Consider the following 26,561-nt stretch of genomic DNA (forward strand, 5'->3'; position numbering starts at 1 on the left):
TGTCATGGAAACTGGATGGAGAAAAGCTGCCTTATGAAGCCATACAAGACAGCACAGGCAATTTCTTTTCAAGTGTCTGCCTTCTTCTGTCTTTTTTTTTCTCCCTGAGAGAATGACCACTTTCCTCTTTCAAACAGAACTTACTTTGTTTTATTTGAAAGAATCCATGCTCTTCTGGCATTTTGAATGATGGCTGTACCAAGTATTACATTATTAAGTATTTGCCTTGATTATTCACATCATCTAAAGAAACAGCAGTCAAGAAATTATTTTGCTACTTGGCTATACACCTCTCAGTACACTAGTTTGCCTGCCAAAGTGAGTATTTATTTGATTTTTATAGATAAGTATCAGTTTTGAGAAAGATTGTGAAAGGAAAAAGAAAGTCTGTGTGTTTACTGCAGAGGAATATTTTTGTTTGTGTACAGTAACTCTTCTAAAGCATAATATTTTTCAGCGTTGTTTTCTGAAAGGAAATGTGCTCTCTTCTGGGATATCATATATAACCTGGAAGAGGTTAATTTTATCTTGGAAAATGTAGCTTATGTAAGATGTAGCAAGAATATATCGTTAAAAACAAGGTTTTCAAGACTTGTGCTAAAAATCATTGGGAAGGGATATGCTCTGCTATATGCCACTGTATGTGTAAAGAGAATTCATTCTTACTCTCTTCCAGTTTTTTACCCCATTATTTAAAAAGCTGCCTCTGGTCAAGCAGATATTAAGAGTCAGAAAAAACGCAAACTATAGATGATGGCCTTCAAATTGGCATGGCAGAGTAAGGGTGCCAGAAGTAGGAGTGAAGGACAGCAATGGCAGCCTTACACTGACGTGCCAGGAGTCACTCTATGAAGTTCAGTGATGGGATTGCTAGAGTGCCAGAAATCAGAACAGCTGCTCACAGGCCTTTGAGAGAGAGCCTGGAGAAAGCCCCCTGCTTTCTCCATCCATCTGTTGATCTGAGGATATCACCTTTCAAATAGATTTTGTCTATTTCCATTAATTTCCCTAACTAGACTCTTATTTCCAAACATGGTTGTATTTCTTTGTTGAGAATGCCATTTATGAATGAGTAATATTTTCATATTGGTGCAGTTCAGGAACCCAAAGAATGTCATTCCTCCTGTCATGGCAGGCTATGGAAATCTATCAAGCCCTAGTATTTGGAATTGAATAGTTAACATGACACTGCTTGAAGATTGTTTAGCTGTGACTGATCTAGAGAAAGCTAGACATTTGGGGCCAGGGTGAGGAAATTTATTTGATTAAATTATATTTGGTCTAGAAAAAAATATGTATAATTTAAACTTAAGATTTTCCTACCCCAGTGTTACTGACTGTAACTTCAGATTAATTAATATTACTCTATTTTCTCTTAGGTGAGCATTTTTAACTCCGTAGAACTTATGTAACAGCACAATTCCACAGGAAGTTTGCAGCTATGCCTCATCCCGAATTCAATTTAGAGGAGTTTGCATGGGCAGGGTTTATAGATCTTACTGAAGAAGTGACCACAAATCATCTATTTCCAAGCCTGAAAGCCAGTGCTGAGGCATTTAGAGCTGCTGCTGCTGCTGCTGCAGCTCATAAATTGCATACCATGGCATATGAACCATGTTGTTTGTAAGAGCTGGAGTAGAGCATGCATGGTCCACTGAATACATTTTCTAAATCCTGGACATCAAATCTTTTTGTCACTAGAAGACTGTAAAAGTTTCAGCAAAACCCTCTGTTTACATAACTGGTATGGAAGTTATTACATTTCTGGTGTACTTGAAGAAACCAGACCAATTGCATTTTATTGCAAGGTACAGGATTCCAGCCTTTAGAATAACAAGGCATTGAGTGGTGCAAGTTGTCTCTTTTTTGTTTCATGAAATTGAACAGTGCTCTTCCCATAAGTTTGATGCTTACGCGATTCATCCAGCTATGATACAGGATACTGAACAGGAGATTAAGTTTGATACCCAATGAAATAATGTAGTTGTATTAGGTGGAAATGATTTGTAGTTCAAATCATGGGCTTAGTTTGGTCTGTGATATATGGCTGGTTTTGGGTTATTGTGGGTCTTTGGGTTTTTGTTTGGGGTTTTTATTTGTTTCTGAATTCTGTCCAAGATACGTATTTCAATGCATATAACCTTTATAAAAGTACTCAAGTCTAAATGCATATAGAGTAGAATAAACCAGGATTTATAAAATTATTACTTATTAATGATGGCAATTACTCAGAGTACAAATTTCCTTAACCACTTCACTTTTGCTGTAGATTCTGGGAAATAGGAAAGCATAAGAATGTTCCTGTTAATTTTCTTACAAAGTAGATGTGGGATCTGACAGTTTACCCTTATTACCTTTACAGATGGTCAGACGGTTCTTGATTCTGTTTCCATTTGGATTCACAAAGAACCTTTCATTTGAGAAAAGAGAGCCCTTGCTTACCTTGACTCCCATGGGAGACCGTGGGTGGAAGAGACATGTTAAGCATTTGTATTCTCCCACTGTTGTTTCAAGGAGAGGTGAATTTGGATTCTACTGAAGAAATCCTGACTGTTACAGGAGGGCTATCAAGAAGTATTGTCTCATTTGAACCTCTTCCTTCTGTGGAGTGACAAGGGAGGCCTAGGTTTTGGCTCCTGTGAATCTCCTGGGTGATCTATAATCCCATTTGTGGTGGCAGAAATGCTCTTCCTCAATAGTATGTTTGGGCAGAAATTCAGCAATGTGGCTCTGACAAAGACTTCCTTCTATTTAGTAACTCTGTGAGAAGAGAGGACAGGATGGGATGGAATATAATTTAGCTACCTAAAAATGTCAAGTTATATTTAGGAAATTCAAAATTCCACTATGGAGGATTGAAGCTTCCCTCCCTCCCCGCACCAACCTTGAAGAAGTGATTAACTGAGGGTGCCTCTCAGCATGGAGACTGCTCGCTGCTATTGTCTCCTGCAGAAACAACTCTTTGCTGCTAACTGGTTTAACTGTATCATGTCCTTGAACATGTTTTCCTCTAACCACCTTTCAGGATTTGAGGACTGCTCTGTAGTGTATATAACAACACACAGAAGAATGTGACAATAGCACTCTTTTCCTGACCAATTTTTGTTCTTTCCATCTGTCAAACGTTTGGGTTTTCTTTTTTCTCCCAGTGCTACTGCAGCAAAAATGCCTGCCTTTTGTTTATGTCTTCCTACATGAGCATTGTGACATCATCAGTGGTATCGCCAGGGGAAAAAAATATGCATAGCTGTAGCTAAACCAGCTGCTCGTTAGCAGTCTTTCTAGTCTGCTTTCATTTCTTCTCATTAATGTACACACAGGAGTGTTTCCTGCCTAAGAGACATGGAAGGTTGTCAGCCACAAAACATCTGCTCAGTCCTTGTCTTTGGGTAGATGAAAATGGTAGCACTTCAGAATACACTCATTCTTGATAATGGCATTTTTTTAAAACTGAAATGAATGTGAGAGCGTAGAAGATACTCATTACTAGATTTAGTTGTAGGTAATTCTGAATCCTTTGCTAACCGTCTTGTGTAATTCAGTGTAATCACAGAGACTGCATATCAACTGTTACAAAGCCATAATAATACAAACCAAGCAAGATGCCAAGAACAATAAAGAAATGAGTTTTGTCATTGATTTGCATGACGACACGGTAAGGCGAATGAATCTGTTAGTCATGCTTGTCCCTTCTTCCATGCAAATCAGCAGCAAAACTTCCACTGACTTTGATAGGACCAGAATAATGCCAGCCATGAGCTACAAGCTGTCATTTATTCTAATGAGAGAGGTCTTAAATAGAATAAGGAGGTATTTCATTTGTGGAATGTTAATGAGAAAACAGTTTCTTTTGCTATCTCATGTTATCAAAATGCTCTGAATTATTCTAGAGATAATTGACTGTTTTGTAGAATAGCTGCATCTTTGCAATGTTAATATTATGGATAATTGCGTGTTCGGTACGAGTTTTCAGGGCAGAGGAGAGATGTTCATTTATCATCACTAGCTGTTTGTAGAAAGCTAGCTTTAAAGTAGAATATTCAGGGAATTTACTCTGCAGTAGGAATTAAGCTATCTCCAAATATTCTAGCATGGAACCACTGATAATGGATCAGTGAAAAAAATTAATATTTATCTTTTTCTTTTTTTTCTCTTTTTGTTTTTTTGTAATTTGAATCTAGACATTCACTTACTCTAATATGAAATACTCGGATAAATATTAAGTTTTTAAGCATTGTAAAATGTTATTTAAATTCATAATTTTTGTTGAAAATAAACAAGAAAACCCAAGCCAACCAACCAAATGCACGCATGCACACACATGAAAACAAACCGCAGAGCATCACCAACTATTACCAACAAGTACACTGCATTACATAATTTGTCATTTGTATTTGAGAGTAATCCCTGCCCAAATGGCCAATTCTTATTCACCTGAGTAGCCTCAGTGAAGCCAGCAAAACTCATTTTAAGACCAAAGATTACACGATAATGCCCTTGACTGACGACACAAATTTAAATTAAGAGGATTTTTTAGGTATAATTTTTCATTTGGATGCTTGTCCTCCACATAAAGGATAAATACTGGCAGATTAAGTGTTGGCAAAATATTACCTCTTCAGAATATTAATTTCAGTGTGTACTGTGTGCAGAGCGATGCAGACAATGCATGGCTTGTGCCACTCCCCGCAAGAAAAAATTACTTGTAACAAATCTCTTGAATTCTTCTTGGACCAGTGTTGCAGTGGGAATGATAATAATAATTAAAAAAAAAGTTCAGGGGATTTCCATAAGAACTGCTGTCTTAATGAACTTAAAGAAGCCTTAGAATTTGCTATTCCTTCCTCATAGTAGACCTCAGCTGATAAAAATATCCGTAGCCGGTGAAATCAGTGGCATGCCTGGCTTTCTCAGACAAAACTCCCATGTGATCACACAGGCAGCCTCAGTGAGCCCGAAGCTGCTCAGCAAGCAGTAGGTAATGAGTCTTTGTGCAGAGTGAAGCTCTTGTGGCTGAACAATAAAGCATATGGTACCAGCAATAAAACACAGTGCTGGGAAATTTAAGAAGATGCTGCTGGAAGTGGGAAGACAGTGAATATGTCAAACGTTATAAAATGACGATCAATCTGGTTTGGGTCCTAATTAATAAAAACAGTGCATGGATTGGAAAAACAACAATTTGAACAGGTCAGTTGTTTTATAGATTCTTCACACACTTCAGTGTTTTAAATATAAATGGGGTTTTTGCTATTTCTTTATTGTTAATAAAGCCAGGTTTTTTTCATTTTGTAAGGTGGGATTGGAAGGATGCACATCAGTCTGGTACCAAGCTAAATAAATTGTGTAAGTTCTGTGATCAAATTCATTGTAAAAATGTTTTTACCATTATTCCTATGCAATTCAAACTTCAATTGTGCATGAAAAATGGGATAGCAAGTAAAATTAAATTTATGCTAGATGGATCATTTACCAATATCATGAAATATTTAGTAACAACAATCTATTACTCTACAATGTATTCGAGACTAATTCTTTCTCAGTAGGAGATCTGTAGTGTTTGTGTTTGGTTAAACATAATGTAACATTAGAGCATATCTAACAGTGCACTTACATGGGGTTTTTTCCTCCACATTCTTCTTGGAAATTTTTGGAAGTGGTGTTTTGTGTTATTTTTAATGCAATTGTGTACACATGGGAGTGATGCATTATAACCCTCTGCATGCATTTCACTCTAGTATTAATGCAAAATATGTTATTTTTCGAGCAAGTAATTATTTCTCATAGTAGTTCTTAGTTAATTATACATAATTATTTTATTTTTTGAAAACTGATCACAAAGATTTCTGTGGCCTGGGTTTTTCTTAAAGAGGATAGACGTGCAAATTCTTGGTGATTTCGTATAATGTAGAAATTAAACATGCAAAAGTTTTATTCCTTTAATCTCTTTACATTATTGGGTTTGGGGTTTTTTTTCTTTCTTTTCTGAGTGCTGAAGATCGTAAATTAGATATGCTGATATCTGCGGAGTATTTTAGCAGAAAGGAGATGGAGCCCTTGAAAAGCGATTGGGGAAATAAAGGAACAAAACTCGAAATGTAGAGAACAGTATCTCTTTTCATGCGCACTTGTGATTTCAGGGGAGAAATGTGCTTTGTGAACAGCACGTTTATTCTGCGGCTGTGGCCGTGCGGGAGGCGCGGGGCCCGGCGCTGCGGGCACTGCGCAGCCGGGGCTGGAGCGCTGCGCGCCGTCCGCACAGGTTCGCTTTGTGCGGGCACGGCGGAGCCCGCGCCGCCTGCCCTCTGGAATTAAAGAAAGGGAGAAGGGGCAGGAAGCCCGGGCTCCGGCTGCAGAGCCGCGGGCGGGGGAGCGGGTCTCCCAGGAAACCGCCGCGGCGGCGGNNGGCGCGGGCCGGTCCGGCGGTGCCGCGGCCGCTCCGGCCCCTCCGCGGGAGCGCGGCCGGACACGGGACCGGGACCGGGACCGCGACCGGGACCGCCTCGGCTGCGGCTCGGGCTGCGCGGCCCGCGCGCTTTCGCCGTCGGAAATGGGCTTCGGCTTTGAGGGCATCATTTTCCAGTTGCAAATATTGCTGATACCTAAGCGAAGGTGCTTTGCAGTCCCTGCTTTAAAACGGTTCTCCTGTAAAAGGTAATTTTATGTCACAATCGTGATACAGCTTGGCACCTCAGAACGCAGGCCTGTTCACGTTTTAGACAATAGATAGAAAGGACAGGTAGAAGTACTGTTTTACCGTACTTATGTGCAGCTATTGATTTATTTTACAGAGAACCCTGGTAATATCGCAGTAACACCTGCAGTATGTACCACAAGATTGGATGACATAACACTGAACATGTCACTCTGTGCTAATTTAAATGGAGAAAATACAGCAATATACAGTCATACAATTAACGTGTAATTACTATATTCGTCTAAAATGAGTACAGTGGATTTTAAATTTAAATTTATGAGGTGGCTAGGTACTTATATTAAGTGCATACAGAGATAAAATTAACAGTGTGCAGTAAAATAACAATAGGAGTGTCTCTACAGAACAGCATTCCCACTGTTACAATGGAATCACAACTTTGAAATACACATGTCTTGTCTATTTATATAGGAAGGAAACAAAAAAACCAAACATTATTCCTGTGGATCAGGCTCTTCATCTTCTAAAACACTCCCAGGGTCAAGTTTTTAAACAAAGCTTAAAGAAAAAATTCCTGAAGATAAAAGGTGTTCTGTGTTGCTACCAAGTTATGGTAATTTTGAGACACACTTTTCTTTAACCCATCTAAATGCTTTTGAAAGTGTGGCTATGTAAACATTTTATGCTACAATTTGAATGGTGGCTGTTGAGTCTCTTTAAGAATCATAAATAGAACCAAATCTTTATGTATGTATTTTTGGAGACAGAGATGTGATTTTGATCTCTCATGTTACTGGAGTTCTGTGTTAATTGTACTGTCTTAATTTACTTCTGAATCTGAGGAGCCCAAATCTGGTGTGCAGTGTTTTGGCTTGAGGATGCAGTGTTTACTGTATGTCTTAGTTTTTTGGTCTCCATTGTTTATCAGAAAGAGGAATTTATTGTGAAACATCTTGCTTTAGACAGATGCAGTAATTGACTAAATGAAGTTTGAGTTCAGTATAAATTGAAGACACGTAAGTCATGGTTTAGAGTACACAGTGGCAAATGCTTGGAAACTTATTTCCAAAGCTTAAATGTTTTCCCTGAGATAGCAACAGATTATTGTCTCATCTAAAACTTTTGCTTGCTCCTAAAATGTACTTCTAGTAACTGAAGCTTGAAGTTTAGAGTTGTTTTCCCTTTGAACAAGCAGGTGGAAAGTCAGGCTGAAGCAAGGCAGCTATAATATATTACAGCATCGGTAAAGATGTCTTAAAGATAAATTTACATGCAGTCTGTCAGTATCTCTTTTTGCTCTTGCTCTGAGCCAGACATGATGCTGAGAAAAACTGGATTATAGATGTGCCCTTTCCTCAATAAAATATCCCCAAGCACCATCACATCTTTAAAATGCTGATAGCAGTTCAAGGCCTACCAGTGAGTTTTGATCACTGTTGCTTCATTACTCTTTTGTAGGCTTTTTTGACCCTAGAAAAAGGATTGAGCATAGATAAAAGACAGATACAACTCATCTATAAATGTACAGAAGACAAAAATATTTACTAGGTTAAAACAGCTCTGAGATAAATAGCATGTCTTTAATTTCTCTATCTCTCCACAGATATGGATACAGCATTCTAATAAAACTAGTGATAAATGGGAGATGTAATTGATACCAAAAAAATAAAAACCAAACTGGAAAATTGTGGCCTTTTTCTTCACCTTATATTTGCATATAATTCTTTCCTACAGCTCCCCTATCTCTACACCCACCCTACAAAAAGAGGTTTGTATTTTTAGCATTTCTGCTTCAGTTTTCCATTACTTCATATAATTATTTTCACAAAGAAATAGGGGAAATGGGAAAAGGAGTAAAAGCTTGTGTTGCCATGACAGTTTGATGGAAAATTCACTTCATATATGTAACTGGACAACTTAAATACTGTGAAGTTAAGGATAAAAGGAAAAGGAGCTGCTTGAGTTTTTTAAGGTTTTTGTATTCTTAAATGCAAAAATAGAAACAAGGATACTTCTTAAAAACTAGCATCCAAATGCATTGGACAATTTGCATTTATGCTTTCAGATGAAAAGATACATGGCTTCTGTTTAGTGCTTCATAAATAATTTCACGGAATATATATAACTTCACGTCCTGATTGATTTTGGGGCTGGTTTGTATCCTGCTCTTTCATAAGCAGTAAGGATTTGCATATTTATTCCATTGTCTAATGTGAAGTAGGAAATGTGGGCTGCAGAGTATGGAGTCTGACCCTCATCAGTCGTTCTGAGGGACACGGGCAGGAGCTACAACATCATTTACCGATGGTGGCTTCACTGGCTCGCGTGGTTGTTGGATTTTGACGAGGAAATGCAAGCAGTGGTACCATTATGTAGTGGAAGGCTGCAGAGTAAATAAGCCTCTCTGGTATTTGTAGCTCTCATTAGCATGCTGCCCCTTCGTTACGTTTATTTATTCAATTCTGGCAAATCATTTCTGTGCATGCCTGTAAGGAAGTGATGTTTCGGTCCGTGCTGCCGGGGATGAAGGCTGCGGGCCGGGCCGAGCCGCGGGCGCTGTCCCGCTGTGCGGCTCTGCAGGGGCAGCGCGGGCATCCCGGCCCGGGGAGCGAGGCTTCCCTTTCCAACACTCCTCCCCGGCTGCCTGTGAGTGGGGTCGCGGCTGTGCGGTGCCTGTGGCGTGTCCCACCTGAGCAGCGCCTGGCTGCTCCTCCTGGCATGATGAAATAGGCTGACATGCTGCTGGCTTCAGGAGGACGTCGGGATTTTTGAACGGGGATATGAATTTGATGATGAACTGCTTAGTGATTTAAAATCTGTTCTTTGTCACTATTGAACAGAGTCTGCTCTAAATGTATCGTGAATGTGTTAACAAGGAAGCTGGATTGCAGATGTTTTTGGCTGCATTTTCTAAGCGATAGCCATCTCTAGTAAATGCCATTTGTGTGGGGGTGATAGGGTAAACAAAAAATGTTGAAAGCTACAAAATGTATTTGTTAATTGTTTTTAGTGTGGACATCAAATGGTAGCACTGCTTACTTCCAATATGAGCTGTGATAGCTGAGCAGGCTATTCTCAAGCAAACATTTTTGACTTTTAAATATTTTATTTCAGGGGTGGGGAGGGAAATCCCACGACTCAGGGGGGAATTTACTCCCAGAGTTGCCATTGTTTTGTTGTCTTGTACCAGAGTCTTTATGGAAGAATTCACTTTCAGAGTAGCGAGAGGTTTAACCTTGTAGCTTTCAATTAAGTTGCTCAATTGTTTACTATTATGCCCTGCTTACCCACTCTTTCTTCTAAACAGACATCTTTCAGTAATAAAATGGAAAAGTGGAAATTGCACAGTATTAACCTTTTTGGCTCCTTTGAAAAAGAATGATCAGAGATTTAATAAAGCAAAATGTATCAAATCATAAAAAGAACCCACATCAGGGTGGAAGTGTAAGCCACATACCTTCACAGCAGTGCTTCCAGGAGAGTGTAGGGCAGATAATTAATTTTGTCCCAGCAGACTCCCCTGGCTGAAGTGGTGCTGAATGGTCATAAGGTGCTTACAAGTCAGGCAGTGAGATGGCAGTGGGCTCGCTGCTCAGCTCCTATTCATCACTGTCTCGGTGACAAGAGTGCCTTGGGAATTGCATGGGTACATACTTATTAGACCTGCAGCTCTTCTGTCAGCTTTCTAGGGAAGTTTTGGGCTTTGAATTATAAAGTGAAAAGAACTGAAAAGAATTCTTAGACATGTTTATTAGTATACAAGTCACTGCAGGCATAAGCTCCCAATTTTCTTTAGCTTGAAAAAAAGGTGCAGAGAGTCAACATTCAATTTTAACACGACTGAGAATGTAATTTCAGGTCGGTCTTACTGTGGTCTGTCATGTTGTGTTAGCACCACAGGTCCTTCCTTTGGGTGCCTTTGTGTTGATTATACACAGGTACACAAGTACAGGTGAGTCAGGACCTATGGGGAATTTTTGCTGGCCACAAATATGAAATTACTATTGGAATTTTTTTCCTGTAATTGAATATATGCTTTTAAAATAATTTTTGAGGTTTTCAGTTATTGAAAATACAGAGAAGACTACTGACTTATAGAGAAACATTTTACTTTATTGATTACACATACTTTGTCTGTCTTCATAAAAAAAAAAATCTCATTCTATGGTACCGTGGTCACTAAATCTGGGACTTCAAAATCTTAGTGTGGCTCACCTTTTTGACTCATTTCTTAAGGAAATTAGGTTTATGCAGTTACGCCTTCTCTGTGCCTGTCATATTGTTCAATATAACCTGTTAGCTCATATCAGCTGAGCTTGAAGCAGAAGCAGTTAATCTTCTTCAAGTATTGTGCAAATGGGTGGTGAGATGGGAAAGAGAGATTGCTGGTTCACACCAGTAAAAAACAATTTGCACTGTGGCTGAGACCCTGATTATCAAAGTAACCACATAGAGGAAAGCTTAAACACCATGACCCTGGGGAAGAGCATCAGTGAAGCAGCCCTCATACTGTGCCTTGGGTAATCCATCCAGAAGAGACCAATCCATAAAAAAGGTCCATTTGTTTCTCAGATTTTTTTTTTTTTTTTTTGTAAACTTGAAGTTAAATTTGACTAATTTTTAGCTGGTAGCTCAGTATCTTATTTTTGCCTTATGTCCTTCTTAGAAGGTAGAGTGAATTGTCAACTCTTTACATATATGTCAGTGGCAGAAGAAAACTTCACAGTTGTGTTGTATGATTTCACTTTTTCCTACTGAACAAATTCAGTAATTTGTTGTGGACGTTAAGGGGTCTTTTTTTTTTTTTTTTGTGAATTTCCCTCATCAATGTTTAATTGTGAAATAATATTATTTCTAAAAATCTCCCATTTTTTAAAAAATAAATGTATTATTTTTCAGAGTTGAATAGATACACCAGAAATGGTCCAAAGTCAAAAAGCAAATCCTACAAATCAGTAGCAATTTTACGTCTATTTTTGTGTAATTTTTTTTGTGGACTTGAATACCTACTTAGGACTGTCTTGAGTGTGCATGAAAAATGCAGATTGTAGCATTATATTTTGTTTGTGCATTGTCCTTGATCTAGATAGAAAGCTTGAATTATTATAGCCATAAAGCTATTTTTGAAGACAGCAATTTCAAAACATCACAGCCTTCCAGTAGATATTAATAATTTATATTTTCCAGTACGAATAGTTTTATTGACTTGATTCTCTAGGGAGAAAGACGCACTTAAACATATTTTTTCTAATTTTGGCTTTACTTGAGGCCAAGCCTTGAATGAAGTCATGATTTTACTGTCATGCCATGGAGCTACATTCATTTCATTGGTGGCAATTGAATGTTGGTTCCTGCTGACCAAATATTTTTTTGTTTTTAGGGGCCTGTTTTATTCTTCTTCAGATATTTCTGCTGATGAAAATAATACGTTTTCCGGTATTTTCCTAGCTCTTTAGTTTCTGCCGTTTTCTTTCAGCTTTATAGTAAAAAATAGCAACAGAGTTCTGGGCTACCAGAGAAGCAGTCTGTAACTTTACATGACTACTAATAGCTGTGCCAAATATTTACTTGGTGTCTTAAAAATGTGCACAGCGCTGATTTTATTAGAGAATTGGGTTAATTATGTTCTTTCTAATGTCAACATTTATTAAAAAGATAACAAGCTGTTATTGGAGATTCTTATGCTTTTGGTGTTTAAAAAAAAAGAGAAGGAAAAAAGAAAAAAAAAATTTAAAAAACCCATCCATCAAGAATCTTTTTATTGGTTCCTTTTAAGTCATTGGATGCAAAGAACCAAGATCATACAATAAACTTTAAATGTCTTGTTGCCGAAGTCAAAAGAATATAATCTGTTGAAGTATCGGGGCTCCTCACTGTTTTCCATGTGTTCCCTCACTGAACCTGGCAACTCCTGGAGCACCCAGATCTGTCAGTGCTTGCATAGGAATAATAGAAGGTATTTCTGTAGCTGTGCCTTTTTTTGAGTGGATGTGACAAGGCAAAGGCATGAGGTTGGTCAAAATCATCTGCCAAGCTGGAATTTGAGCACTGAACTGAGGAGTTGAAACCGTGTCCATTAGGGAACGTGCTGAGCATGTCTATTGTGTAACGCTGCAGCAGAACTGAAACGCAAATGGCTGCTGGCTGAGCACAGGCAGGTCTTCAGCATCACAGGATTTGGTGCATAATAAGCTAAGACCCTTTTTCATGCCACCTCTGTGGTGAATTCTTGTTGCCAATATTTGTTAAAGCATAGTAAACATGTACGTTAAATGTATATACATAATTAAATTTTACCAGTGTATAAAAAGAACACCAACGTTAGGAGAGCAACAAAATTTGCAGTTAAGTGAAGAATAATTACTAGATAACATAATTTTTCCGTTATATGACCCTCTACTGTGCATTTATTTTGATATCCAAAGCAATGTGTATTTACACTTCCGAGATGCCTGTTGAATCTAAAGATGTATTTCACAGGGGTGCTGCAAGTGGTCTGTGTTAGGGCAGTGTTCTGCTCCACAGATTAGTTCTGCTCAAAAGCTGTGTATATTAGTACAGCTGATCTGCTTTTGCTGATTGTGCTGCTTGTTCAAAGTGAGCTGAGCTAATGCAAAACCTTAGCTGTATGTTCAGATACATAGCACAGATAAACACCACTGAATGGTAGCGTTCCACTTTGAGGTCACCTGTATTTTTGTATACTTTCTCCTTTATAACTGGCCTCCAGTGATCATGACAGAGCATGGCTTTGCTATTTCATTTACATTTCTTTTAAATAGTGAAGGAGATTTGAAACACAGTATTTTTGTCTGAGTCACACTTCTGTAGGAAAGAAATCTTTTCATAACCTTTTGCTTCAATCCCTTCTCATGGTTTTTTCTTTCTTCAGTTTTGCCTCTTTCGTTGTTGTGTTACTCAGTCTGTATTACCATTTTAAAAAACCGACTAATTTAGGCAATTTTTCATGTTTTTAGGCACATCTTTGACATTTCTTAAAATGTCTTTACTAAGAATTTCAAGTCTTTTCAGTAATGTTCTTTGGAGTGAGAATGCTTTTCAACCACTGCAGTTAAAGTTTTTAATTATCATTGGTTTTTAATGCAGATAAAACAGTTTATCTCTTTCTCCTTTTAAAATATTTTTTTTTGCCAAGTTTAGACATGTGGAACATACATATGTAACTTGTAATGAAGATGAGAGAAAATAGGTAAAAAGCGAGAGAGCGAGAGTAAGCTTTTCATGTTCCCTCTCCAGAGGAACCCATTTAGAGGTCAGAATAGCCAGCATAATTGATTCCTGCCAGAGGCAGTATGAATTTATATCTTTACCCTTGCCTTGACTTTTAGCCTATATTTGTTTAGCCATTTAAATTGTTGTAGCCATTTCTTCCAGCCATGCCCTTGGCAGTCTCATTGTTGACATTTTCACTACACTTCCTCTGCATTTGAAGTCATAATGCCTGGAAATATGTTTGAAAGAAGGCATGTAGGCTACAGCTACGTACTGTGTAACTCTAATCCCAAGAGTTAAAGCTTTCTCAATTAAAGCAAGCATTATGTAATAAAAGGTGTATTTCTTCACAGGGAAGTTCTGACTAGATATTGAAATAGTAATTCTGATGTTGCATTAGCTGGGATATGCAAACATAATGCTTTAAAGATGTAATTAAAGCTGTTTAGAGAGAAAAGTTGATTTTAAGGTGTCCAGAAGATAAATTAAAGGGAATTCAGTTACCTTTTATTGAAGGGGGAAGAAGGGGGAAATTTATGTTCAGAAACAGAGTTTTGAGAATTAATAAGCCAAACTGTCATTCCCCCAGAGATCCTATTATTTAATATATCTGCTTTGTGTATCAAACATTTCCTTTTGAAGTGTTTTAGAATTGATCAGAATCCCATTGTATTTGAAGACAAGGCAGAATTACAGAGCCAGCAAAGCTGCTCTTTACTGATACAGAGGCACAGAGTGTAGGGAGGAGTGCATGTTTCCTAGCAGTGTGGAGATGGCTGTAAAATTCCCTGTCCTTCCAGTGGCTCTTTGAGCAGGAATGGTTTTTCTGTTGTACTGAGCTTTGTCTGTGGCCGTTGAGGACTGCAGGTCTTCTGCTTCTCAGTAAGGTTTCAGGATTAGTCTCTAAGTCACGTCTGCTGAATGAAGAAGCCAGGTAGTCGGAGGTTAGATACTTGAGAGAGAAATGTTTTAATCCCCCATGTCCCTGTGGTTACCCTTCAGCATGGAATCATAGCTTGTGCTGTTGGAGCTCCCTGTGTTCCACAGTCACAGTCCAGTACCTCCTGAAGGGTGGGACTCTGACCTTCCCTTTCAAGAGAGTGGAACACGGGTCACTCTTCCTCTCAAAACATCTTTCTTTTAAAGATCTGCTGCTGAGTGGGTCTCTTGTTAATTTACACAGCAGCACAGCTAGGAAACCCACCCAGGTGCTGGAGAGCAGAGCCTGTTGTTCAGTACCTGCTGCCCCTAAGCTGTAGCTTAGTGGAGAGCATCCTAGTCCTTTGTTTAGGTGGAGACCATTTTTCTGTATAGAAAATGCTGCCAAGATTCATACTCCAAGGAGGGTGGGCACAGGTAGCAGCCAAGTGCTGTACCGTATTTACCAACCTGTGGGTACATAAACAATTGCTCATGGGTTTGGGTCTGGCCCAGCCCTTCTGTCCCTTTTCCTTCTCAACATGCTTTACACTCATAATAGATTTTCCTTTTGATCTTGGACACCTTACTTGAAAGAACACAAAGTTTCAGACTCCCAGGGAGACCTCAACAGGAGCTTATTCAGATATCTCAAATCTCTGTAACTTTGGGTATGTGCAGAAATGCCTTTATGCTAGGGGAACTTGAAAGTGGGACCCTGGAAAAGACTCGCATGCCTTTGAAGATGACAGTTTGGTGACAGATGGGCAGAACCTTCTAGGAAAGGGATTTTGGTCTGAGGGATGACCAGTGACAAGGATGTTGAAGTAATTTCAAAGTTTCTGGTTACTCCAGTGAAAGCAGCTGTTGCTCAGTCAGCAGGCAATATAATTAGGCATTTGTGTGTCCCTGTGCCCTTTCAGGGACTGAGCAGGTGTAGCTGTGAGGTGTCAAAGTGTAGCTGTTGAGATGGCACATCACTCCCTCTGTTCTTGTTTTCTGGTCCTAGGAAATATGGTACCAGTTCCAAGAGCAGGCACGTGTTGGCTGTACCGGGGACCAGTGCTCCCTCTACATTATTCTCATGAGCTACACCTTCTGATGGGATTCTGCATCTTGTTATGGGGATTATTAACTCAGAATTTTGAATAATCTGTATAGTAAACAAGTGCTCAAGTGTTTTCAGACCTGCACTATTTCTTGCTCATTTTCTCTTCCTTGTTCTTGCTGATGAGTGCTTTAGTTCCCACGTTAAAAGAGGAGTAGTGCCAGCAAGAGGCTGTGTGGCTTTGGGGAGCTGCCCAGAGGTGGGCAGGCTGTTAAGGGTTTCACAGCTGGGAGGTTGGGAGTGTAGCAGGAACGTGCCAGCCATTGGACAGACACCCCAGCTTTGGGATGCACAACTTAATGTGCAGTTCCATTTGTGTCTCCATCGCTGTTCCCTCCCTGCACACCCCCCAGATATAAAGGTGTTTCCTAATTCTGTACAGGATCAGCAGATGCACTCTACCTCCTGTGAAATGTAATCACTACTGAAAAGGAAATACCACTGTAATAGAGCAACAAGATGTCAGTGACTTCTCCTCAGCTGTCTCCACTTTGTGGGGGTACCCGTGTAGTTCTGTCTAGTACAGCATACTGCTGGACACTGCTGCCTTCCTGCTGCTTACTGTCCAAAATATTGTGGAAACTGCAGTGATTTTGAAGGGGGTGTGGCTATAGTTTCAGAAATGTGTTTTGTTGTGGTTTTTTTCTTCTCACAGAAAACTAATAAGAAACTTGCTGCCTCAGGAGACCAAGTCAAGTGAATTTCTAAGAGGCTGGGCGCTGTTGTATAGCAATATTTAGAGTCTCATGCTTAGGGGAAATTGGCTGTAAGGATGAGGAAGCAGAGCTATGTATCTGCAGTGGTTTTGGCTGGATTTTGCATCCCATTGCTTTCCATTGAAGCATTAAATAGTGACTGCTGCTGGAGACAGGATATTAAACTTGGTACAATCACATGTGTGTTTTGTAGAGCTTTTGATTCTCAAGAAGTGAATGAGCTCCCTTATAAAACTTCTGTTCTAATCCTTGCAATTTAATAATATCATTAAAATGCTGTATGATGTATATGCAATTTCTAGTCTTGACTTGCAAAGGCAAGTTTAAACCTGCTCATAAGTTCTTCCTGCTGTGCTTAGGAGCTGGCAGACAAGGTAAAATGCTTTGTCAGCAAAGCAAAACAAATAATTAGAACTAAACTTTTGTTGCACTAGGAAGAAACCACTGTGTTCTTGCCACCTCAATTCATGAATTTCATATAGACAGGCTTCAGTGTTTGTGGAATTACAATTTGGAATTAGTCTTTCAGACTCTGTAAGATGGTGAGTCCTGCTTTTTCTTTCTTTTTTTTTTTTTTTTTTTTTTTTTTTTTTTTTTTTCCTTATTACTTTTCTCTTTTTTCTTTTTTTTTTTGGTAGTTTTCATTCTCATATACCCATCTTTATCTTGTTATGACTTCATACCATGCTAAAAGGTTGCAGTTCTCTTCACACTGTCACTTTGTTTTTTTTCCAGGAAAGAAGCTGGTGTTGGGGCTTGAAAGGAGCTGTAGAATACATAGGAGACATTGAAACTACCTAGTATGAGGGCAAGTGTGAGCAGAGATAGCAGAGAACCTGCTGAAGTGCATGCTTGCAGGGTCAGAGCACAGCAGCTGCATCCCTGAGACTGCCTCTGTACTAATTGAAAAGATAAGACAGACGCAGGCCAGGGACAGCATTCTCTGGCTTCTGCTGCCAGGTGGCAGGATACAGCTCATGTCCACAATGGCTAAGCTGTCAGGCTTCTGCCAAAACCCAGGTGCCCCATCCAGCCTGCCTGCTGGGAATGGTTCTGGCACTTGCTTCATCCTGCATAATCCAGGAGAGCAAGAAGTGGCCTGAGCCAAAGGCCTGAAATGTGCTAATTGTTAAACATTTTGGCCCGTTCTGGAATATCTGCTTTAACCTTGTCTTATTTAGTAGCTGTTTAGCCCAGTTTATGCAAGCTTCCTCACAGATAAATTTGAGTTTTAAACACAGAGCCATAGAAATGTTGGTTGGGAGTTCTGGAAGGTATCTAGTTCAACTTCCTGGAAGGAACAGAATGTGGCTGGTCCAGAATTAAGGAATCCTGAAGGCAGCTGAAGAGATTTTAATAGTTCTATCTCATGAGCAATGTAAATTAATTTTTTATTTTTCTTGCTTTCAGTGGGGCTGGGCAGAACCCTTTGTCAAGTCCTAAATGCTGGGTTGTGTATCCCTGACAAGTGCAGTGTGTCATCAATCCCAGACAAACTTTTTGCCTGGGTAAGTGTTAGGAGCACTTGTCTTTGCAGTGCTGCAGGCAGGATAGTGGCAGCGCTGCGTCCTCTGGGCTTGATCCAGCTGTTCTTGATCTCTCCTCAGTTAGTTAATTACATGCAATATTTCTGCCTCTGCTGTGTCACGGTTTGGGGGGTACTCCCCAGTTTAGTGCTCCCACAGAAACTCTCCAAAGCATGCTGCCACTCATTCACTCTCCCTCCCTCCTGCAGTGCTCTGGAGAGGAGAATAGGAGACACAAAAGGTGAAGATCGTGGGTTCAGATAAGAACAAATTACTGGAAATAGCAGTGAGATAAGAAGAAGAACAGTAAGGGCAACAATATTCATGACAGAGAGTACAAGAAAATGAATGTTATTGCTCACTGTGGAAACCCACAGTAGACAACACCAGCTCTCTCTGGTTTGGAATTGGAGCCATAAGGAACTTCTACTCCCCAGAAAAGACTTCCTTCCCCCTGCCCCCAGTAAACGTGAGGTGCTACAGAATAACCTTGGTGTCCTGGCCATGCCCCCGCCAGGCTACTAAAAAAAATTAACCCTGTCCTGGCTGGAACCAGGACATGCTGGTAAATTTCTGCTTGAAGACTTAGCTTTATAATATTCTACTTGACCTCAGGAATATATTAGGCATTTCACTTCTTCATTTTGATATCACAGAATAATTTAGGTTGGAAAATACCTCAAAGATCGTTGAGTCCAACCATTAACTTGACCAGTCCACCACTAAACAATGTACCCAAGTGCCACATCTACATGTCTTTTAAATACATCCAGGAATGGTGACTTCTTTGGGCAGCCCATTCCCATGCTTGACCACGCTTGTGTTGAAGAAATCTTTCTCAATACCCAATCTAAACCTCCCTGGCATAGCTTGAGGCCATTTCCTCTTCTCCTGTCACTTGTTACCTGGAAGAAGAGGCCACCCCCAGCTGGCTAAAAAGTCCTTTCAGGGAGTTTTAGAGAGTGATGTGGTCCTCCCCAAGTCTCCTTTTCTCCAGACTGAACAGTCCCAGCTCCTTCAGCTGCTCCTCATATGAGCCACTTTCTAGACCTTCCCCAGCTTCATTGCCCTTCTTTGGATTCATGCCCAACTTTCTGTCATCTGCAAACTGGCTGAGGGGATGGACACTTGATCCTCTTGTCCAGATCACTGATAAAGATATTTAAACAGGACTGGCCTCAGCTGAGCCCTGGGAAACACTACTAGTGACCAGCCACCAACTGGATTTCATTCCATTCCCCAGCACTCTCTGGACCATCCAGCCAGCCAGTTTTACACCCATCCAAGATGTAAGGAGTCAGTTTCTCCAGACTGAACAGTCCCAGCTCGCTCAGCTGCTCCTCATATGAGCCACTTTCTAGACCTTCCCCAGCTTCATTGCCCTTCTTTGGATTCATGCCCAACTTTCTGTCATCTGCAAACTGGCTGAGGGGATGGACACTTGATCCTCTTGTCCAGATCACTGATAAAGATATTTAAACAGGACTGGCCTCAGCTGAGCCCTGGGAAACACTACTAGTGACCAGCCACCAACTGGATTTCATTCCATTCCCCAGCACTCTCTGGACCATCCAGCCAGCCAGTTTTACACCCATCCAAGATGTAAGGAGTCAGTTTCTCCATGAGGATGCTGTGGGAAACATTGTCGAAGGCTTTAGTAAAGTCCAGGTAGACAACATCCACAGCCTTTGCCTCTACCACAAGGCAGGTCACCTTGTAATAGGAGGAGATGAGCTTAGTCAAGGGTGACCTACCTTTCATAAACCTGTGGTAGTTTGGAGAGGAGAATGTTTGGGAGACATTTGGTGTCTTTAACTGCTATGGGTAACTTCAGAAATCCAGGTGTTTATTGAGCACAAATTCATATATGGTCTTTGTGCCTTCACTGTCTTTTATCTGTTGGTAATATTGGAATTATCAGATTAAATTTTTAAAGGGTGCTATGAGCACTGGTTACATCACTTATATTTAGCATTGGGAACTATAGTCTTTAAGATGATTTCTTCTTAATTTCATCCCTGATTGTGAACTTTTCTTCCTCCTGTGGCAGCCAAAGGAGGGACCAGGTCCATCATTGTTTTCTTTGTTTGAAATTTCACGACATAACCTGGAAGATAGGGATGCTGTTGACATAGTGGGAAAAATACTCCCTGAAAGCAATATGTTACAGATTATTCTAATGAAATAATCACCTCCATACGTGTCAAGTTAGTGTAGGACTTCAGATTTTTTTTCTTCTTTATGGCTTCACTCTCCTAATTAGTCAAGTGTAATTTCATATTAAATGATTATTCAGGACTAGAAGTGGCAATTTACTGCTATTTTGAAATAAAAATTTCTTTGGAGTTTATGATTGCATATTCTGCAGCTGGATGTTTCAGTGCCTCATTGCCTCTGTTCCTGCTACAGGTACATGTGACAGCATTGCAGCAATGAGTGGAATTTTAAAGAGGAAGTTTGAAGAAGTTGATGGCTCTTCACCTTGTTCCTCTGTGAGGGAATCTGATGATGACATTTCCAGCAGTGAAAGTGCTGACAGTGGTGATAGTGTCAATCCATCCACTTCTAATCATTTTACCCGTAAGTACTAACTCTCTGTAACCAAAAAATTATTCCTGTTTCTCAAAATAAAATAAATGTTGTGGTTAGATAAGCATGATGATTTTTAATTGAACAGATCATAAAACAGTCTCTCCATGATGTTCAGTTTATGACTTGCTCAAAAATACTTAGTAAAATACTCTTACATTCTTTTGACTTCTTGTCTGTTAGACTGTTGTAAAAGTTTGAAGTCTCTTGGAAGCTCCTATCTACTTGCTATTTGAATTATGTAGCTGTTTCTAGTTAATGTTAGGAGTTGTGTTCCAAATAGTTCAAACAGGTACTGTAGGGAAAGTGCTTTAGCTCAGTTTATTTTCCTTAGCTAAATGTATTGCAGCTGTCAGCTCTCTGTAATACAGTATTGGTGAGAGTTCTTCTCTAAAAACAATATAAGCTTTTTTTTATTTGGAACTGATGGATGTTGTGTAGACATTATTTCAATAGTTTCTATTTTTCAGGTACCAGAGGATATTTCTGTACTTTGCAATGGTTTTGTGTACAAATAAGAATTTGGTCTTAAGTTAGCAAAGCTGCATTTGCAGCATATATTTCTGGGAAGGATAAATTTACAGTTTAGGATACTTGTTTTAGGTGGTTATATTATTTATTAATAGTGAACTGCATCTTCTAAAAAGCAGGGGTTTGCCTCCTTCAACTCTGTTGCATTTAGATCTCCTCTATGGAGTTATTCCTTAAAACTGTGTGCCAAGGAGTAGGTGAGGCTCCTCATTGCTGCCCATACAGTGTGTTCCATGTAACTGAGTGGTGTGGATGTGCCTAGAAATCATGTTTGTAGCATGCGATGTGAATGTTCTTATAACTGACTTTCCTTCCAGATGCTGCTGTTCAGTTTGAACAGGTGTTTGGATGTGAGGGTCTGAATCCTCTTTGCTCTGGTAGGGAATGTTCCTGTGCACAGGAGGGACAGGCACGACTTTTGAAAGGGGTTTACATGGAGCACTCTTGAGGTGCTGTATGATATTTAAGATGCAGTACTAGTTGGGGACCTATTTTATTGAAGTGACACAAAGGAGTAAGTGACCCAGTAAACCTCTTTGGTAGTATTTAGAAATCTAAATCTAGATTAGTATTTAGAAAATTGTCTTGGGGACAATATTATCTGCATGCTGGTACTTTAACATTTACATCTGTTGAAGAAGTTAGTTGATTATTCATCATAGACTGAAAACAGGCTTTATACATCAAACAGTCATTCCCACCCACGCAGAAGACCACAATTTTATTGTGAATATTTGCACAGGTGATACAATGAAAGGGAACGATTCAGGGGACAGACTTGGAAGTTGTAGTATATGCATAGGCTTTAATTGTAGTTGACATAATAAACAGTTTAGTTTAAAGGAACTTCCCTTTCTGTAAGAGAAACTACAGTATTTCAGTGTTATGTTTAATGATTTATCTAGCTGAAATATTTCTGGCCAGAGTAATAAATGTTCATCTGTGTGTGCACTCACACACATACAGAAATTGTACCTATTGCATTTTTTAAAAAATACATTTGGATATATCCACTGGTGATATAGAAATAGAAAGAGTAAGTAGTCTATGTGTGTATTGATAGTATTTTTTTAAAAGTATTGTCTTTAATATAGATGCACTGGCCTAAATTCCAAGAAATCAAATACAGAACCCCTGTATTACTTAAGAGCTATTGCATGATACTCACCTGAAAATTACATGCACATGTAATGTATACTAGCAAAACTGGTAACAGTGTACATTGGAAGGTATTTTGTTCATGCTTTAAACTCATTCATCTTCCACAGTAAAAGACAAGAGGTGAGCTTTTCTAAGTAGAATATTTGAATCTAAATGTAAGGTTGAGTTCTGTGAGACTTTTTTCAGTGAGCAGACTGAAAAGAGCCAGTGCAGAAAAAAGGCTGTCGAGATTCCTTGCCTCTGTTACATGCCTGAATACCTTCTTGGTGGAGGTTATCTTCCTAAGCTATTTCCTGACATGTTATACCATTTTCTGTTGTGTTTAGTGGGACACTGTCAGATCCTGTGTACAGTGTTTTTTCTGGTCTGTTTTCATATAGTCGAATACGAAGTTGACTATAAACTATCTTTTACTGACTGGAAAAGGGGGGGAGAGGGTTGTGTGACCTGTAGCCAACATCAAGATCTGTATATTAATTCTTAAACTGAGAATTTAAAAAAAAATGCTAACACGGTCCTCTAAGTCTTATGTTTTCTTTCTAATTGACCTGACAAAGGGGTAATTCTAAATTGCTTGTAACTACAATCTCTTCAGCACTTAGGAAGCAGGCATTTTGTATATAAATCCATCTAGCACAGCTGATGCATCTCTGTATTTACACAGCCCTTGAAACCATATGTATTGGGTCAGATAAACAGGAGCCTAGCAAGAATTCTGCTCAATTAGTCTTACAGTCAGTTTAACCTACCAGCTAAATGAGGCACGCAGCTGCTGTGGATCATTCAGGTGGGCAGAGCTACCAGAAGATAACTTTGTTCTCAGCAATTAACCCTGTAGTGTGATGGCAAAAAACACATGACTGAGATGGCCCTAAGTGCTATTGCTTGTGACTGTTACACAGGGATAAACACAGAGTTTCTTTAACAATATATCTATTTAAACAAATAAAGACAGCAACAAGAAGAAATTAATAAATCCCTCGCCTAGGTTGCAGGCGACTGAGTCAGTAAATAAAAATTACAGTCCATAAAGAATAGACAAATTTTACCATTAGCATTTTCTTTATAAGGTGTGTGTATTTTTACAGATGTGCACATTTTTAAGTCTCTTAGCAAATGGTGATGGAGTGCCTTCATTACTACTGGCAGATATAGTCCCTGTTGTGTATTTTACTTACCCTTCTCAGTCTATTGAAGCAATTTCAGTTTGATTCAGCAGATCATTAGTCATTGCAGAGTTACTTTAATGGATGCCAAAGTGTATTACTGGATAGTCCACATGCCTGTCCCATTTCACAGACCTGCCTTCATATCAGAAAGAAGGATGTTCATCTTCAAGTAGCAGTGCAAGCATGTATGTACAGCATTAGTCAGGACTTAAGCATACACGGAATACAGGGCTGGAGCGCTCAAAATGCCATTGGAGCTCCTTTCAGTTGCCCTGTTCAGTTCTGGCACCCCACTGCTGTGTATCATCTGCTCCACAGCAAGCTAAAAGACCTGGAATTGCTGTTGAGGATGTCAGTACAACACCCTGACCATTCCTATATTGTGTGCACTGAGGAACATGGAGTTCCGCGTTGCAGCTTAGCTCTGGGGGGATATGTGCCCTTCCAGGGAAGGATAACGAAGCTCGTGAAGGGTCTGGAACATAAATCCTATGAGGAGAAGCAGAGGGAGCTGTGGGTGTTCAGTGGAGAAAGGGAGGCTCAGGGGAGATCTTATTGCTCTCTACAATTCCAGAAAAGGCTGTGGCAAGGTGGGGGGTCTCTACTCACAGACAAGGGGAAATGACCTCAAAGTATGCCAGGAGAGGTTTAGGTTGGATATTAGGAAAAGTTGCTTCGCTGAAGGAGAAGTTAAGCATTGGAATAGGCTCCCCAGTGAAGAGGAGAAATTGCCATCCCTGGAAGGTATTCAGAAAACAAGTAGACATGGCACTTCATGATACAGTTTAAGGGGCATGGTGGTATTCAGTCAAAAATTATTTGATGATCTTGGAGGTCTTTTCCAACATTAATAATTTGATCATTCTGTGATTCTCCCTGCTTTGGTGAGGTACCTGCTTCTAAATGCTTCTTGTTTTGTTTTTTTTTTTTCTGATATAGAGGAATATGCAAATTGAACTTATAGAATGGTGTGCAATTGAAAGACCTATGGGGACTTTGTGAAGTTCTGTCTTTTGCACTTTGTTGCTGGTATTAACTCCCCATAGCACATTAATCACAGATGCATCTCTTAAGAAACACAAGGAGCTGCTGCTTTTCTCTGCCATTTCAACTTCAGTGTCCTGTAGCTGAAACTTCTCTTCCTCGCCTGCAGTCACTTGGGAGGGCCAGCAGCAGCTTATCTGATAAGGTGATTATCACCAGCAGGAGGTGGTGCCATCACGCAGTCTGGTTGATATCCTCCATCACTTATCTCTCTGTTGCCATTAACATTATCGCTGTCATGAGCAAGGTTATCCTGAGGCCATAATCACAGGTCCCCCCATTCCACTAATGAGGGTACTGTCTTTAGAGTGCTTTGGGATGTACTTTGATTCATTAGGAATGGGCAGGTCACTGAGGGCTCTGAGAAAATCCTTTGGTCTCTAAGTGCTCTTGCCATCCTTTGATTTTGCTGTTAAAGATGATGAGGAATTTCAAAACACAAAGACATCCCTGTTGCAGTTCCTTCAATATGCCCTGTAAAGTACTGTTTGAATTTTGTAGAGCTGCGAACTTACTGAGATTGCCTTATCTATGTGGCCATGCATAATGTGAAAGAAGGTGTGAAGTCTTTAGGAAGGTGTAGCTTCTTCTGAATTATCTTCATAGAGGGATAAAATTTTATTTGGTGTAAGGTCAATAGCACAAGGTACAACCTGAGCTTTGAACTTAAGCTGCATGTTTAATTGCTGGTTAATGATAGAAACTTCAACTCTAAATGAGTCAGAAGTGGTGGTGCTGGTTTACTATGGGAAAACACCTGCAACTAAATGCAGGCATTCCTTTTTTCATGGCATCTTGCAGTTATTTATGTTGCCAGCAACCAGGCTTGGAATTTCCTTGTTAATGAGGAGTATGTTTTTATTGCTGTTTGTTGACTCATGTTATGAAATGCTAACAGGTTGAGGGATTCTTGTATTTGATTTTAAAATAAGTCAGCTCATCTGAGCATTAAAAAGCAAGAAATGCAAATAAATTCAGCGAAATGTAGTGCAATGTCTTAGCTCAAACTCACACAGAATGACAGGACAGGGTGTATACCATGACAGCATCTCTTCATCTGGAATAAGGAATACTGTGGTGACAGTTGTTAAAAATTGAAAAGAGGGGTTATAAAGCAGGCTCTCACTAGTTATTAGAATGATTTGCGCAACTAATTATGTTTGTATATTTTTAAATAAGTTGTCTGCTATAAATTAGTGCACTTTGCACACAATACAACCAGAGAGACAGTTTTTGCATTACATGATGTTTTTGTTGGCTTAGAAAACAAAAATCAAACAAAATCGTTTTGTCAGAAGATGTTCATGATAGATACATAAAATATGGTTGTAAATGCAAAGTGTCAGTCAGCTGAACGGGTAGCTGTGTTTGCATGAAATGGCCATTCACAGAAGTCCCACATAGGATGGGACAAAGGATTGCCTGTACTGTCCTAAGAGAGCTCAGCAATGCAATTGTTATGCATGGGTGGGTGTTCCTACCAGGATCCCTGGAAGGACTTTCCCCTCACCTTGGGGCCGAGGTCAGGAATAATCAACTATGGAACAGCAGCTGGTATTTAGAGGAAATGGTGAGGCAGAGAGCACTTAACCATCTCCACTCCTCCCCACAGGCTGATGGTGTTTGCAGAAGGGAGAAACTGGACTAGAATGAGGAACGTCACAGAAAAACACTCTGGAGGTGGAGTGTGCTGAGGAAGTAACTTAAAGCTTTCAACTAAAATTTTAGTGTCAGGTTCCAGCTTCTAGTATGAGCCCTAACAATTAAACATTTCTGCATGATTTCAGACAAATCACTTGACAGTGAGGTAAAATGCTTAAATACAAATTAAATCCTCTGTATTCATGTCAGACTTGTCTGTGAGCTAATAATTTTCAAAAACCTGTTCTAATATGACTTAAATCTGGTATT

At 39.6% G+C, this 26,561-nt stretch overlaps 1 protein-coding gene across 1 annotated transcript in view; it reads left to right on the forward strand.

Annotated features, from left to right (window-relative positions):
- CSRNP3 (cysteine and serine rich nuclear protein 3) overlaps window positions 1–26,561 on the forward strand; it is a 90,231-nt gene that overhangs the window by 51,033 nt on the left and 12,637 nt on the right. Inside the window, exon 3 of the mRNA XM_041473325.1 lies at window positions 20,566–20,736. Within this exon, the coding sequence (XP_041329259.1) occupies window positions 20,566–20,736 (171 nt within the window). The remainder of the gene's footprint in view (window positions 1–20,565; window positions 20,737–26,561) is intronic.

Source organism: Pyrgilauda ruficollis, unplaced genomic scaffold (assembly GCF_017590135.1).
Source record: "Pyrgilauda ruficollis isolate IOZ18807 unplaced genomic scaffold, ASM1759013v1 scaffold3, whole genome shotgun sequence".
Taxonomy (NCBI): domain Eukaryota; kingdom Metazoa; phylum Chordata; class Aves; order Passeriformes; family Passeridae; genus Pyrgilauda; species Pyrgilauda ruficollis.